The sequence below is a fragment of the Rhododendron vialii genome, chromosome 11a, assembly GCF_030253575.1.
Source record: "Rhododendron vialii isolate Sample 1 chromosome 11a, ASM3025357v1".
NCBI classification, from domain to species: Eukaryota; Viridiplantae; Streptophyta; class Magnoliopsida; order Ericales; family Ericaceae; genus Rhododendron; species Rhododendron vialii.
This window is the reverse complement of record NC_080567.1, coordinates 22,547,302-22,563,370: the sequence shown is the minus strand read 5'-3', so window position 1 is coordinate 22,563,370 and position 16,069 is coordinate 22,547,302. Positions and strand designations below refer to the sequence as shown.

At 36.0% G+C, this 16,069-nt stretch overlaps 1 protein-coding gene across 1 annotated transcript; it reads right to left on the bottom strand.

Annotated features, from left to right (window-relative positions):
* Nucleotides 1-8,772: 8,772 nt before the first annotated feature.
* Nucleotides 8,773-15,147, bottom strand: LOC131307560 (uncharacterized). Its single transcript, XM_058334129.1, has 8 exons — nt 15,095-15,147; nt 14,761-15,064; nt 12,628-12,716; nt 12,443-12,518; nt 11,488-11,537; nt 11,057-11,383; nt 9,537-9,575; nt 8,773-9,177 (listed from the first exon to the last, which is right to left on the bottom strand). The coding sequence occupies exons 2-8, from the start codon at nt 14,903-14,905 to the stop codon at nt 9,004-9,006; spliced, it is 900 nt and encodes a 299-aa protein (XP_058190112.1). The 5' UTR covers nt 14,906-15,064; nt 15,095-15,147; the 3' UTR covers nt 8,773-9,003.
* Nucleotides 15,148-16,069: the final 922 nt, after the last annotated feature.

Here is a 16,069-nt window from a genome sequence, read left to right as displayed (position 1 = left end):
AATTCTTCTCAAAAATACTCCGGGTATGTTTTAATGAAATTACATCTCGATATCTATTTTCTATCGTCTAGTTTAATTAAAAACACACAATCAATTTGCTTATTTTGTGCTTACTTTCTGTGCAAAAAAATTCGGTTACCGTTTGCACCATTGTCTATTGCATGATTTGTTAGATTGTAGGAAATAGTTGCCCCCACGTACTGAAGTTGATTGCTGGCTCCATCATTACTAAAGAATGGAGTAAATTATATTCACCGGTGGTGTAAATATTTATTTTCTTCAAATCAATTATATTGATCCATATCGACAAAACAGTGGTTCCAATTAATAAAACATGACAACGCAAACTGCCTAGCCACATGGCCCAAAATTTTTAAGCCCAAGTTACAAATAGTAGCTTATATGGTTCCTTATACTCACCCATGTAGACTTCTGATATAGGACGTATTATCACAATCTCTCCACCAACTTTATGGCCTCGCGGGCACTAGAGTTCCAAAGTACTTCACAAGTCATTCCCTAGCAACCATAATCACCACGATGTTTTATGGGTCTTTTTCCTGATAATACATGCGACCCGCGCCTAAAGTCACCATAATATTTCACTTGTCTTCTCCCTAGCCAAAGCCCACACGAGTATGTACACAGGTTGCACTGATACTAGGACTGTAAATGAACTAAGCCGTTTGTGAACTGTTCGAGACTCGACTCGGTAAAGGCTTGTTTGAATTCGAAACGTCTACTAAATGAACTGAACCCAAGTCTCAATTTTAGGCTCATTTCATAAATGAGCTAAACATGAACCTAACAGTATTTGTCTCGATTAGACTCGCGAACCTGGAGCATATGTGTATATTGGGAATTTTATATGTATACACAATGAAAAATTAAGAACTTGTACAAGTACTAGCGAATGCCCGTGCCTGAAGGCACGGCGCAACACATTTTGAAGACAACTAAAGCTACAGGTCAAGCAATGAGCAAAGGGATGACATGTTGAAAAAAATGGGTAGGAACAAAGTAAAATACGGTATATTTTTGTTGTTGCAAAACTTTAATATGCTAATTACCTATGTCTGCAGCACTCCGCAACAAAAATTTTATTTGTTAAGCCTCTACCCGTGTGTACATCACTACCAATGATAATCCTAATCACATATACCGAGTTAATTGCATTGATAGGATACACACTGAACTATATTAATCCAAACTACAAAACTCAAAACCAATACCATGTCGCATTCATAGAATCCAATTTTAACATGCATAAAAAATCTAAAAATTTATATAGAGTCAAATCTGATACTCTACGTAGGGTGTTCAACATAGATCTTATTGTCTTGAAATTTGTCTTTCCATCTGCCTCCCAAGAGTTTTTGTACTAACGCATATCTACTTCATCCAAAAAGCACAATTATGAACATGAATAACAGCCTAAAAAAATAATTAATGAGCAAGAATTTCTTCTTGTAAAAGTAAAATGATGACTAATAATAGTTACCTTAATTCTATATCTTGTTTATTCGTCTCTCAACACCATCATGGTATGATCATGACCTTTGTAGATGTACTTGTGAATATACTTAACAGATTTTATTCTAGGACAAACTTTCACATTGATATGAGAATTATATTTTCTCGAAAGGTATGTATTGTATGACACCACATCCCTGTTATCAATCCGTTGATCCCTTACAGTACAGAGGGAGTAAAGTAATAATGGCATTGGTAGGCATACCCCATGCATAAAAATACGATTAACTTCTTGCTCATCATGAATCACCACAATTACATTTTTTTCTCGAAGACACGTAACCTTTGTACTGAAAAAATAAAAAAAAGCAAATATGAATCAAATATATAAAATCAGATTCAGTAATGCAATTGAGTAAATAGTTCTTACATTTTCTGCAAGTTACCGTCGAGCTGCATAAGAAAATGAAGAATTCACCAAATGCATAGGAAACAATTAATTTGATTATTACGACCAATGTATAAAATGAAACGGTTCAACTCACATGGCCATAAACGCTTAGATTGTCCATAATTAGTTAAGTCCCAAGAAGTTATCTGAAATTTGAAAGAGAGTAATAGTCAAAAGTTATCATGGGAATAGCAACAGAAAGCATTTTAAAGATATATATAGACTTCCATAATATTAAATGAGTGACAAAAAAAAAAAAGGAACACAAAACTCCAGTTTGCGATGTGTTTGATTAACATCATAATATTTTCATCGATGCATATATGGTAATGTTTAAAAGAGTGTAAATAACAACACATGTTCTAATGAAACGAAGTTTAAAAAAAATGAGAAAAAAAGGTTTACAATTACTTCATTTGTTAATTTTGCAAAAAAATGTTGTTTTGACAACTATCAAGGGAACAAAGAATAGAGTGTTGCCGTTCAAAAAAAAAAGAATAGGGCGTTAATTAGTTTTTCACTCTTTCTTTTCCTATGTCAAAAAAAGAAAAAAGAAAAAATGAAAGGTTTGAAGTAGCAAACGTTTGATCTTACTGTTAAAAAAAAAACGTTTGAAAACCACCCTAATTTTCGGCATTAATTCCCTGAATCACAGGGATCCATTCTTACCCGAAAATGTGGCTGTAAGCATTATTTTTCAATTTATGTGATAATCAATAGAAGTTTAAATGTCAATATTTGGTAAATATGGTAAAAAATTAAATCCCTGAATCACAGGGAATCAATCTCATGCATCCTTTTAAATGTGGTAAAAAATTAAATCCCTAAATCATAGGGAATCAATCTCAGTGATCCTTTTTTTTTTTTTTTGATTAGCCGGTTACCAAAATGTGATGATGATAACCCTTGAACAACCAACAGTCTAGATTTATAGAAGGGACATTCTGGTCCGTTGGTTGTCTTTTGGATTCAAACACAGTCCTCCCTTATCGATTTTGTAAAGAATGATGAAGGAATCAGCATGCATGTTCCAAACGACAAATAAAATTGGCCATGAACCTAATTAAAACGTTTATAAATGTAACAACAAAATCATTGTGAGTGCTCTACATGAAAAAAGATAGCAATCCAAAAAAAAAATTGCAGTACCTCGAATTTAAACTCAACGCAAGAATTCTCTAAATATATTTCTTGTGATCTTTCCTGTAGTAAAATAATAGAAAGTAAGAAGATGGTAGAATAAACAACAAAAGAAAGTAAGAAGATGGTAGAATAAACAACAAAGTTAGAATTAACGCAAAAGACCCATGCAAGGTTGTCAAAAAAAAAAAATTCTCGCACACTCATATTTTTTGTTCCAATTTTCGGTAAAAGAAACCCAATATGAAAATTGAACTTGCATGAGAAATGAAAAAAATCCTTTGATGTTTGAATCCCTTGCAATAAAACTAAAAAAAATTAGTCAAGAAACTCCTAATTTACGGCAAAAGAAACCCAATATGAGTAAAACTCGTCCATGAAAAAAATCAAACTTGCATGAGAACTGAAAAAATCAAACTTCTATCACTATCGGTAATGGTTGTTCAGGAAGTTGTTTTTGGCAAAAAAAACCCAATATGATTAAAAATCGTTCAAGAAAGAAATCGAACTTCAGTGAGTATTAAAAAAAATCGAACTTATCTCACTATAGGTAATGGTCGTTCAGAAGTTGGAGGACATGGAAAATCTATGCATGTGACAAACAAACCCAAAAAATGTGGACTTCTAAATAGAAGGTATCAATTGCACATAGTAGGTTGGTCTTCTAAGAAACGGGAACTTCTAAAACGTAGTGATAAGTTTAAAAATTCTAATATTTAAATCTTATGTGATAAGGAAATCACAGGGAGGGAACCAATCACTCACACATTCCTAAATAGAAGGTATATTCCTTTTAGGTTGTGGACTTCTTATATATTTTACCTAATGCCTAAATAGGAGGCAGAAATGACTCCTTATATACAGTTTTGTCTATATCCCAAGTGATATATACGTAATTCTCCTTTTAAAAAGGCTAAATCAATTACCTATGGATTCCTTTTCAATTATCGATCTATGGATTTAAAATAGACTAAATCAATTTTATATATGTACATATTCTCCTTTTCAGTTTATAATCGATCCCATAAATCATGGATTTCAAATGTTTGAAGATACATACAAATTGAATTTTAATTAGAAGGGCCAAATGTTTTCTTTTTAATCGGAAGGAGTATTTTAGGTTTCATTTCATTAATTCTTTTCAAATATGTCGCTGGCTATACTACCCGTATATACGAATTCAAAAACTAATTACGTTTAAAAAATATGTACCAATCTAATGGTCCAAAATATATGAATTCAAGGGATGAAATATTTACCCACCAAATCAAAGATTTAATAACTAAAAGAATTCGTTGAAAGATTTAACAAAAATCTACTGTAATTAAGCAATTGTCTTGGCCAATTAGCTTTTGCCACTAATTAAGCAATTACGGTGGTGTTCCAACTAAACAAAAGGAAGGTTTTGGAAAAAGAAAGATAATTTCAAGCCAAAAAATTATCTATATACGCAAATAATTTTTCTACCAATATGGATCTTGTTTGATAGATTTCATTGAGATCTTTTATACGGTGCAAGAAAAATCAAAAAATTATTTTTCATTTTCATTATATTTGAGTTTGAAAATTGAAGAAAAAGAAGTTTTAAAAAAGGAAGGTTATCTGGAACACCCCCTACGTTTACTCCCCAATTCTCTTCCAAAATAGAAAATAGAAGGGGAATGTGTGATTAGAAAATGGTAAAAAAAAAGTTTTCAATTTACAGACATGCCATTTTGTAGAATGGAGGGTAGAGATTTATGCAGGAGAAAGAGATAAATCTGGAGCGTTGGTTATCTTTTGGATTCAAACACAGCTCTGTTTTATTATATAGATGAACATTTACAATTACTAAAAAATTATTTATGCATACGCTTTTATCACTGTATATATCTTTGAACGTACGTATTTATGTAGATAGTACACTTTTTATTTGTAATTTTAAACCTATATAAAAGCATAAATACATGGCATGGCCTTAATTTGCTTTGTCAGCCACTCAATGTGATCGACAAGGAAAATGGTGCTTCTCTCTCAATGCATGGGTCAGACTCCGTAGTCCTCGTCTTCGTCAAAGTCGTGTACTTATTTTTTAACTGTTTCTTCCTCAGTTCCTTTCCATCTCGCTCTCTCGTAAGGTTCTCATCACGAAAACCAAATTCAACGACACGGCACGGCACACCATCTCTTTTCAATCACACTCCTCAAAACTAGACATCAAATTATTAGAAATCTTGCTATTGCCACCGCATTTGTTTCAATCAAAGGATTTCTTATTCGGATTTACAGGATACCGTCATAGATTATTTCCACCCAGAACAAATCGTCTTACTAGTAAGATTCGTCTATTATATTCAATTACCAAAAATTCAATTAACAACCGTCGTATGATAAAGTGTTCGAAAACCGCGGATAACAAACACACAGTTATATGGGGGAAACAGTTGAAACCAATTTCACAAACATGAAATCATCTTAATTCATTCAACCAAATCCGAATATTAAATCCAACAAAAGCAATAAAATCTAAGTACCTCGGACTACAAACTTCATCTACGCCCTAAGACACGAGTTTAGCCCGCCATGAGGAGTTGGTCTCCTCTCCCCTTCTACAAAACCCTCATTTTCCTTTATACTGGGGTGTTTGGGAGGTTCATTATTGCATTTTTTCATTCACATTATTGCATTTCGGTTGTTTGGTTACTCCATTCTGAAAACTCATTTCACAAAACTCATCCCCTAATTTTGAAGATCTAAAATAGAAGTAAGAAAGAGGTGATAAAAAAAAGAAAAGAAAGAAAGAAAGAGGTGATAAAAAAAAGAAAAGAAAGAAAGAAAGAGGTGGAGAGGTACTTTTCACATTCTGGGATTTTTGCATTTTCGGATCAATAACCATTCCTGTTGCAATGGTAAAAGCCCATTCTATAATTCATTTTCGTTAAATATCACCCAAACATTATTCATGTTGCAAATTTCATTCTTCACATATCATCCAAACACTCTATCAAATTCAAAATACAATCGGACCATAATTCAAAAAGTCAAAAAACTAAAAAGCTAAAAATGAAAAACCAAAAAGTAGACTCCCAAATACCTCTTATACAGAGACAATTCTTTCCTTGTCGAACTCCTTCCTCTTTTTTCCTTCATTCACATTAATATTCCTACTAGGGTAATGGCCCACCAGTTGAATTACCAACCATAACACTGATAACGCAAATACTCTTTTTTTAGTTTTTTTCTTGGAAACCAATTTTGGACTAATCGACTCCAACGGCCACAGGCTTTACTTCAATACCGAATGAAATTCTACTTTGCACTTTTTTAAAAAAAAATCAAACCCTCCAAATACCTACAACACAAAAATAAACCATAAAACTCTAAATAGTATAAACAGACCGAGTAATTGGATAAATTAATGGACGTTTTATGTGAACATTTACGCACCTATCAACACACAAAAGTTTATGAAGGATAACACTGTTGGGGCACCAAGTGACGGTGTCTCAACATAACTGACTAATTACTCATGAGTAGTGCTACATGTACCGACCTCCCCGGTACCGAAATCGTACCGCCGGCCGCCGGTGGGCCGTCTCCGGCCACCGGACGGCCGATCCGAGCCGTCCAAAAATTTTAAAAAAAAAAAACGAGGGGGCCTACGCGAGAATCAACGGCATCCGAGGTGTGTAAGGTTCTTGATCCGAGCACCCTTTTTTCGTGTATATATGTATATTCGCGGGAATATACATATATACACGAAAAAAGGGTGCTCGGATCAAGCACCTTACACACCTCGGATGCCGTTGATTCCCGCGTAGGCCCCCTCGTTTTTTTTTTTTAAAATTTTTGGACGGCTCGGATCGGCCGTCCGGTGGCCGGAGACGGCCCACCGGCGGCCGGCGGTACGATTTCGGTACCGGGAGGTCGGTACCAATATCATTTCTTCTGATTACTCATCGACCAAAACCAAATCGAACAATGCGGTACACCATCTCTTTAAAAAAACATTGCCTCCGCAATTTTTTGGGTCCCACTAAGCTTTTGAACTGGACCAAATTTCAAATTAACACATAACTGTGCACAACAGTCAACAACATATAAAGAGGCTTCATTTAGGAGCCTAGAATTTAGTATTTTTCCCAAGTATAAAAAAGAGGGGGCAGAAACGCAAAGGGGTTGGCCGGTTGTCACCTAGTAGCATTTAGTAGCCTTCAGAAATCTTTTGTTGGCGTTCGAGTTGACTCTCATTCGCTTTCTATCGATCAATTCCTGTGTTGGGCAAGTCTACACCGGAATTTGCAGTAGTATATTTACGCTCTCCCTTGTGGACGGTGAAATTAATTAATCAATCTATCAGGCTATAGATCGTGGTGGATTAAGTGTTCCCAACTAGAATTTTTCAATAATTAAGTTTTTCCTTTTAGTTTAGTAAATTATGACAAGTTTCCCTCAAAATACATTTGCATGTTCTACCAAAATATCGTATGTATCTTCCTGAAGTTGTCCATCTTTATAGACATACTTCACAAAAGGGCTGTGATAAGATGGATTGTATATCATGTGACCTCAAAGGTGCTATGATAAGATGGATTGTATATTTGTGACAAGATGAATTGTATATCATGTGACCTCAAAGGTGCTGTGATAAGATGAATTGTATATCATGTGACCTCAAAGGTGCCTTGCCTCCTTCAACCCTTAGCATTTGGTACCATGTAGCTACACATAGTAAAGGAAATCTTGATTTTGCATGTGCCTTAAATTTATATAACCTAAATGAAGAAGCCTTTATTTCAAAAATAGTAATACAATTTACTATAAATTTTGAGTATTGCACAACATATTTACTTCTGAATTATTAAGAAGTAATGAAATCTCCTTCCATTAAAAGAAAATTAGCCTTGTGGAGGCGAGCCAAGCCGAGCATGCTAATGTTTAGGCTTGTCAGTAATTTTTCCGCGAGCTCGAGCTGAGCATGCTAATGTCCAAGCTTGTTTATTAATTTTTTCACAAGCTCAAGCTCAATAAAAACTTAACGAACTGAGCTCAAACTCAAACAAGCCCAAAACACTGAGCCGTTCACGAACAGCTTGGCTCATCGTGAATGGCTAGGGGTTCATTTACTGCCCTACTTTCAGCATTTGAAGGATTGGACAGCTCTTAATTTACCATCACTCCCCAGTACAGAAAAATTATTCAATACCGCTAGAGCACCTACCCAAGTGGTACCTCGGGCCTCTCCTCCGCTAGAGCACCTGCTACGTTGTACCTTGGGCCTCTCCTCAACCACACATTCCGTGGGACCTAACACTCTCCTAGGGCACCACGTGGGTCACTAAATAATCTCCGACATTGCAGTTTAGATGACACACCTTCAAATGCTGAGAAATTATATCTGGGAATTTAGAATTAAGCAATCGATCCACTTGACAATATCCATTGAGATACTCCTACCCAAGTTACCTCTATTCAGGAAAACAAAAACAGCCACTACATTCCTCTACCTTGCAAACTGCAACCCAGGCTTGTTACAAGTTCTAGAATTTAATCAATCACGCAACTAAAAGTTCATTGAACCCACGTCAGAGAATTTCAAATTACCGTCACTACACAAAATTGCAGCCAATATTCACAAAGGTAAAAGATGGTGCAAGTCCATCAACTAAAAGCATGATCTGTGCTTCACCATTGGGAAAGAAACCTGAACTGTGAGGAGAGCAAAGAAGGAAAGCAAAGGAAAATTAGCTGTAAAACTTAGTATTTAGCTACCTCATGGACCTGTTTTAGCATCTCTCAATCAGTACTCTAACTCACTCTAGTATGGTTTCCCAAAGAATGATTCTTCTAAGTGAGATTGAAGAAAAACAATCCAAAACCCGATTAAAAGAGAGCACAAGGGAGAATATTGAAGTTAAGTACCCAATGGTGCGAATGTTTGGGTACTATTTTGCTTCAGATTACTTTCTTCTTTGTTTTCGACGGCACTCAAAACAATCAGCGCACGGAGATGTCCTGCTTGAATAGCTGGCTTGTAGTTTGCTGGGAGGAATATTAAGGTCTTCAACCAATATCCGTCGAAGCTTCTCGTTTTCCTTCATAAGATCCTCGATCACTTGCTGGTGTTTCAACAACTGAATACACAGCAAATACCATGCTTCCAATGAATACCCACTCAAAAGAAGTGGAAAAGAATAGATGCGTGTAGTCCTAGTCATGTGTTGAATAATTTATTTAGCTTAAACAGGGCACCAATTGCATTTTACTGGAACCCGAGCAAATTTGTAATTGGTAAACTCTAGTAGTCCGATGTTCTTTTTCTCCTCAGTCCCCAACAAATAAACAAACCCGCCCCTCTCAACACGTTTCTATCCCGAAATACTTTGTTCTTCCATGGAATAAGAAAAATCCTCGAGATACTATAACAATGAACATCACCTCATTTGATTGCTTAAAAGTTTGAAGAATATTAACAGTGAAAGCATGAAATTACCATCTGAAGCACGCTGTTTTCTGACCGCAGATGCCCATCCTACAAGGAGAAATTCAGGAATTACAAATTTTTATTCACCCATTTGGGGTGACAATTTTACCTCAAAATAAACCGACGAAATGCAAGCAAACAAATAAAACTTCAACCCTTAGGCTCCGTTTGTTTGGAAGTAAAATATTTGTGTAAAAATATTTTACTTATTTTTCTTTGTTTGTTGGACAAAAAGTTGGAAGACATTTTCCAAGGTAAAATATTTTCCATGAGCCGGGTGAAAATGATTTCCTTTCAAAAAGTCGGTAAGTATGCCGTGGGAGTGGATGGACTTTTTCCCCCTGAGCCCCAACTGAGGTGTTCACTTGTAAGTTGTAACTTCCACCATTTCAGTACTCTCTCTCTCTCTCTCTCTCTCTCTCTCTCTCTCTACACACACACACACACACACACACACACACACATATATATATATATATATATATTGCGTGTGGATTGACTATTTTGTTGTTTTCTGAAAAGTGCTTTCATGTGCCAACCAAACACCAGAAAATAAAAGTTTAAAGTTTGTTTTTGGAAAAAACATTTTACATTGTAAAATATTTTACATCGAAACAAATGGACCCTTAATTTGAAAACTAAATAAACTTCAAGCCTTGGAGAAGGTTTGATGCGTGTTGCATAACATTTTGCCACGGATCAGGGATAATTCAGTGGACAACTAAAACATGTACGGTATGTTGGAGAGAATCCTCAGGCTGTGTTGTTCTCTATGTAGCACCGACACTCCTAGAGGCCGGCATGTCCCCGTGTCTGACATAGGGATACGGGACATGTGAGGACACGGCAAAATACGTATGGGACACACCACGTGGTGTGTCCAATAAATTTAGTTAATTTTTGTAGGGGAACACAGCAGGAACACGTGAGGGACACGTATGGGGACACGGCAAAAGTTAAATATGCAATTTTTTTAAAACTTTGGGGGGTAAATGTGCAGTTGCTTCATATATTTTGGAATAAATATTTTGTTTTACGATATATATATGATGCTTGCTTATAAATATTGAAGCTTCAAGCTTATACACCTAACTAAATTTTCATTGGTATACAATAAATATTATTTATTTATTTATTTTTGCAGTGTCCCCTGCCATGTCCGTGTCCCCAATTTTTTTAGAAATTTCGTGTCCCGTGTCTGTGTCCGTATCCGTGTCCGAGTCCGTATCTGTGTCCGTGCTACATGTTCTATGTTCTGTGTTAGAGACACAAATCAAGCTAGTTGAATTGGTGGAATGAAGGCAAATAAGCAAATTCCAAACGCGTTAATCCATCCAAGGGAACTATTCTGGCAAGGGCCACATTGATAAACAGTTGAAAGAGTTGCCAATTTGATCAGGTTGTATACCCAGCTGATTCCTATATGATCCAACCGATGTACTTAGTGAAGTTAAAAAAAAAAAAAAACTATCAACGTTTCAGCCAAAGGTAGGAGGAAGAAAATTTCAGGTAAGGAATTCACTACCTACCAGCTCATTAAGTTCGCTGCCCTCATCTTTGAGTAGCGGATTCCGCAGAAAACTACCAATAACCTCCTCCGTCCGACTACCATATGATGACTTTAGTGGAGGCTTTTTTGATGCAAAAGTTTCAAAAGAACCTGCACTCAAGTTTCCACCTGTGGGGAAGCTTTGAGATGTGTGGTCGGGTGCTTGTGTTGCCAACTGCATGATACTTCCCACAGGATTTTGATTGGAGGGCATTATGCTACTTTGCAGAGACGCTGGAATGAGGCCTTGATCAAGGGATAAATTAGGAGCGATTCCAAACTTCATCATCATCTTTGTCACTGCTTGCTAGCAAATGTGCAAGCTCAACTTTAGACACACATACACACAAAAAAAAACAGAAGCAAGGTGAGACACTAGAAGGTGCCATGTACGATAACTATGGTACATACTACAAGAGAAGATTGGATCTGCTTCACCACCCCAGGCTTCACGGCAAGACCTGCCAAACAAAAATCAACTTTTAGCCGACTATGTTCAGAAGAATAAGCATTTTAGCGACTTTTCCCAAACATTAAGTATGATCTGTGTTCTTTTACACTTAATTTAAACTTAACTTATTTTTTTAATTCAGTCCATTCTTCTAACTTAACTTATTTCCCATCCTTAAACTTAACTTATATTGTACTTGTGTGTGTGTCAGGCAATTAAGTTTAAGTTTAGAACAATGGATGAACTTAACTTATTTTCATTTAAATTCCAAAAGGGGAGAAAAAATAAGTTAAGTGTAAAAGAACACAACCTAAGTATGCTGCTAGTGGGTTAATGGTTCTTGTGGACACTTTAACAGAGCATGTTCCCGTTGCAAGGCCAGTGCAATGCAGTTGCTAGAACATTGAAATACTTTTCCACAGGTGTTTTTGTGCTTCCAATCCTAGTTTCTTATTTCCTCATATGACTTAAGTTGCAATAGAAAAATAACGGGTTTCTTTCTTTGCATGTATATCTCCAATAACCTATTATTCAACACTCTTTTAGCCTCAAACGGACGAGTAAGTGGCTCAGATTATGAGCTAAGAAACAAACTTGAGCAAAACAAACTTTAAAGCCGGAAATCTAACATGTTCTTGAGTCTCTGACTGAAGGTTAAAAAAAGGTAGAAGTATACACAGATACTTGAGGAAAAATCCAAGACAACTTACGATAAGCCAAGTCTAAGAACCGCAGATTAGATAATAGGGCCAGTCAGGGGGACGGAAAAGATGTGTCTACGGATGCCAATAGCATGATTTAATGACTAACAAAGCCAAGTGATTTCATTAGCCTTTGCATACAAAAACATAAGCAGAGATCAGTGCATCAAAGTCATGCACAATACTAAAAAAAACAATGGTTAATCAAACTTACCAACTCCAAAACCATGCCCAAAACCAACTCCACAGCCAATGCCCACTTCAATGTTCTTTGCTCCCAGCTTCCTTAACTTGAGGATAAATAATTACAACAGTCCACAGAAATGTTTTGCTGTGAGAAAATGTTACTTCTAGAACAACAATTCAAAACTAAAAGAAAAACGAAACAGAGAAACATACAGAGTCGTTAACATGTCTACCAACACCAGAAAATACATCTGTTGCACCTCTGGTTGCACCCATGACTTGGTTCAACACAGGTATTGCACCTAATGCACAAATTAAAGTCAACAAAATGGTAAACATCTAGCTTATGGTTTATGTTATTCAATCAAAAGGTCATAAGGTAATAGCAACAAGAAGAAAAATCCATCAGAAAAAGGTCAAAAGGTAAATCCAACAAAAAGAAATCCGTCAGCATTGAACTCACTCTCAGCTTAGTGCTTAGTACCAATTAGCCTACTACATAACACTAGATAAACCGGAAAAAGGCTTTCGATAAAGAGTCAAGTCACTCAACAACATCAAATCAAGAGTTCATTATCATCCTCAATCCCCCTTTTTTTAATATCTGAATCTTTAAAATTTACCAGCCCCAACAATACAAAATCAAATCTCATGTGGACATCCATTTTATGTTTTAGCTCAAAACACGAGAAAGGAAAACAAAACACTGACATTGAACCAATGCAGGCCAAAACAACTTGCTCACAGCAGAGCTTCTTAAATGGAGGTCGTTATGTGGCACAATAGCCAGTTTTATCCACCGTGGCCTAATGCTTTGTGGATACCAGTATTCTCTCTAAGAAGTAAAGTGAACCAGCATACCTACTACCTCTCCCAGACTTTGTCTTATGCGTAGGCCTTGTGGACGATATGAATTTTAGAAGAAATTAAACAAGAAGTCTGGCAACTGATTGTGATTACACCACACGTACATTAATTTGCGTATACATGTTACACACACATACATATATACCAAAGAAAAACACAAACAGAAATGCAAAAAGATGAAGAAATCTGTTTCTCATTCCATTTTGCGATTGGCTTTCACCCTGCGCATCATCTCTATATTCATACGGGAAGATTCTGGACAAAAGTATTGCTTTCTAACATAAATACAACTGAATTGAGGTACTATACCTAAACATCAACTTAACAGTACTAACGACTTCCTAACAAAACAAACTGTTACCAACTGAGTGGAACTCATCTGCCAGAGTTTGCCAACTGTCATGACTTAACCTGAGCTGAATTGTGCACTTCCTTAGTTCCTTTACATACATATATTTACATACATGAATATAGTAATTTAAAATAGGAGGTACAAACTGAAATTTGCTACGTATGACAACATGGAATTATATTTGCTGCATTTGAAATGTTAAAAAGCTTCCCCAAGGTGCCCAAGAAATGGGGTCTCTTATGTAAATTCTTGTTGGTGGTTTGGTGCATTGGAGAAAATTCTCGGTATTGCCACTGTTGACACTAGTAGGTAGTAAGGTTATTTTATCTTCGGTGTTTCTTATAATAATTTTGGTGCAATAAGATGGAGTCATTCAGTAAAAAGTGTGGGATGCTAAAGTATCTTTTGATGTTACTTAACACCAAAGGAATTACAAGACAGCAAATCCATTTAAGTCATTGTTTCTCTTCTTTCTGTTCATTGAAATCCACCTGAGCAACAATTAAAATGAAAGGAAAGTCCACCTAGCTGTAAATGCTGCTTGTTAAATCATCCAATTAAGTGGAGAGACTGAACAGACTCATATCCAAGTATTGGAGGTTATAATAACATATGTGCGATAAGCTCTAATACTCATCCGCACGTTGAGAGATAAATGAAGTATCCATAACAATTGGATCATAACAAAACAAGGTGCACTTATGGCACAAATAACGGAGCAACCCATCAAGAGAGCCTTATCCAAAAGTTTGCAAAAGCCTAACTCTAATTCCATGTTAAAGCATCTAAATTGGCAATATCAATTGGCAATGAGTGGAGAGGCCGAACAGACTCGTATCCTAGTTTTTGGAGGTTATAATAACCAATGTGGGCTATAACACTACTGAACAAACACAACTAAACATGAAATTGAACATAATCCATATTTCTTACTCAAATTAGACAGTAATTACTCAAATTAGACAGTAACATAAACATAGAAAGTAGCGAGGGAAGACAATGTACACGGGATTTTAGCAGCCGAAGAATTTTGATCTTTGGGTTTGAAGAACCCTCCCAAATTCATCTTCCCCAATGACTTTCACACGCGCGCGCGCGCACAGAGAGAGAGAGAGAGAGAACAATACCTAAATTTAAAGGGCGGCCAACGCCGATACCAAGACCACAGCCGATTCCAAACCCCGTAAACACTTGACCCACCTTCAAAGTAAATGGCATCTCTATTCTCTTTCTCTCTTTCATAACCATTACTTTACCATTACTGCTCTCCATTCTTCTACGACAAGACTCTCTCTCTCTCTCTCTCTCTCTCTCTCTCTCTCTCTCCAAAGCTAGGGCGAAAGTTGATTTCCGAGGAAACGAAACTTCATACAGCCAATGCCGCGCTTCCACTCTCTCTCTCTCGGGAGTGATTCCAGAGCAGATGGAGAGCTGTCGCAGTGAATTGAGTGATACGTGTACTGCTCGAAGAACTAATTGACTGAATTACCCTTGCATCTCTGAGAAATGTTAAAACTCCAGTGCAAAATTACATGTTCTACTTCTACCTAAAAGTCGTTTGGAGCAACTCTCCGGAAAAGATGTACCTACCGATTCTATACGTATCTCATACGGCCCGTTTGGATGCGGGAAAAGAATTGGGGTATTAGTTAATAAAGAAATAAGATAGTAGGGGTATTAGTTAATAAGAGATGGCCCACATTGATGTGATGTTTATGGAAGGGGATTAAATAGTACGTCGTTTGGATGGAGGATTAATAGGGGTATAAGGAAGGGTGGATGATGTAAAAAGCTGTCAAATGACCGTTTTACCCTTGTGCAATCCCAAACTTTATTATGTATTACGTTATATATATAATTGCAAATATAATTAATCTTTCACAATTTAAGCCGTAATATTTATTTTTACCAACAAATTAACTAATTTAATAATATGAAAAAATAAAAAATTCTGTTTTTATTTTAAAATATGGGGTTATTTAAAAAAATTTGGTTTTTTTTTTTAAAAACTACATTGAGCAAACTCCTTTGTTTAAGCAACCTATTTTCTATGATGTATTTTTTTCATGTATATTCTATGTGTTTTGGTAAATGTAGTGCGTCTGATATCTTTTTTAAAACCTTTAATCATCAACTTCTTCTCCCTGATACCAACGGACTACTAGGATTTTTAAAAATCCTCCACGCCATTTTAGCAAGCAAAGCCTGATTTAGACAAGCTAGATCACAACTCTAACCCACCAACAACGAATTTTCCAACTTTGCCAAACCATCCAAAAAAAAAAATTGGATACCACCCGCTTAACTTTATTTAAAAAGTAAATCGGAGCATGGAACACCGATAATAAGTAATTTGGCATGATGAACAAAACATGCTTTGCTTTCATAAGCTTTTGGTATATTTTGGTCTACATAATACAATCTTAATTTTCAAAT

Bases quoted from the DNA above. Each gene is read 5' to 3' on its own strand.
- LOC131307560 (XM_058334129.1), bottom strand. From the start codon at position 14,905: ATGGAGAGCAGTAATGGTAAAGTAATGGTTATGAAAGAGAGAAAGAGA. The intron at 11,538-12,442 runs GTAAGTTTGATT...TTTGTTTGGCAG, and splicing joins TGGGCATGGTTTTGGAGTTG to GTCTTGCCGTGAAGCCTGGG. The intron at 11,384-11,487 runs GTATGTACCATA...CACATTTGCTAG, and splicing joins AGATCCAATCTTCTCTTGTA to CAAGCAGTGACAAAGATGAT.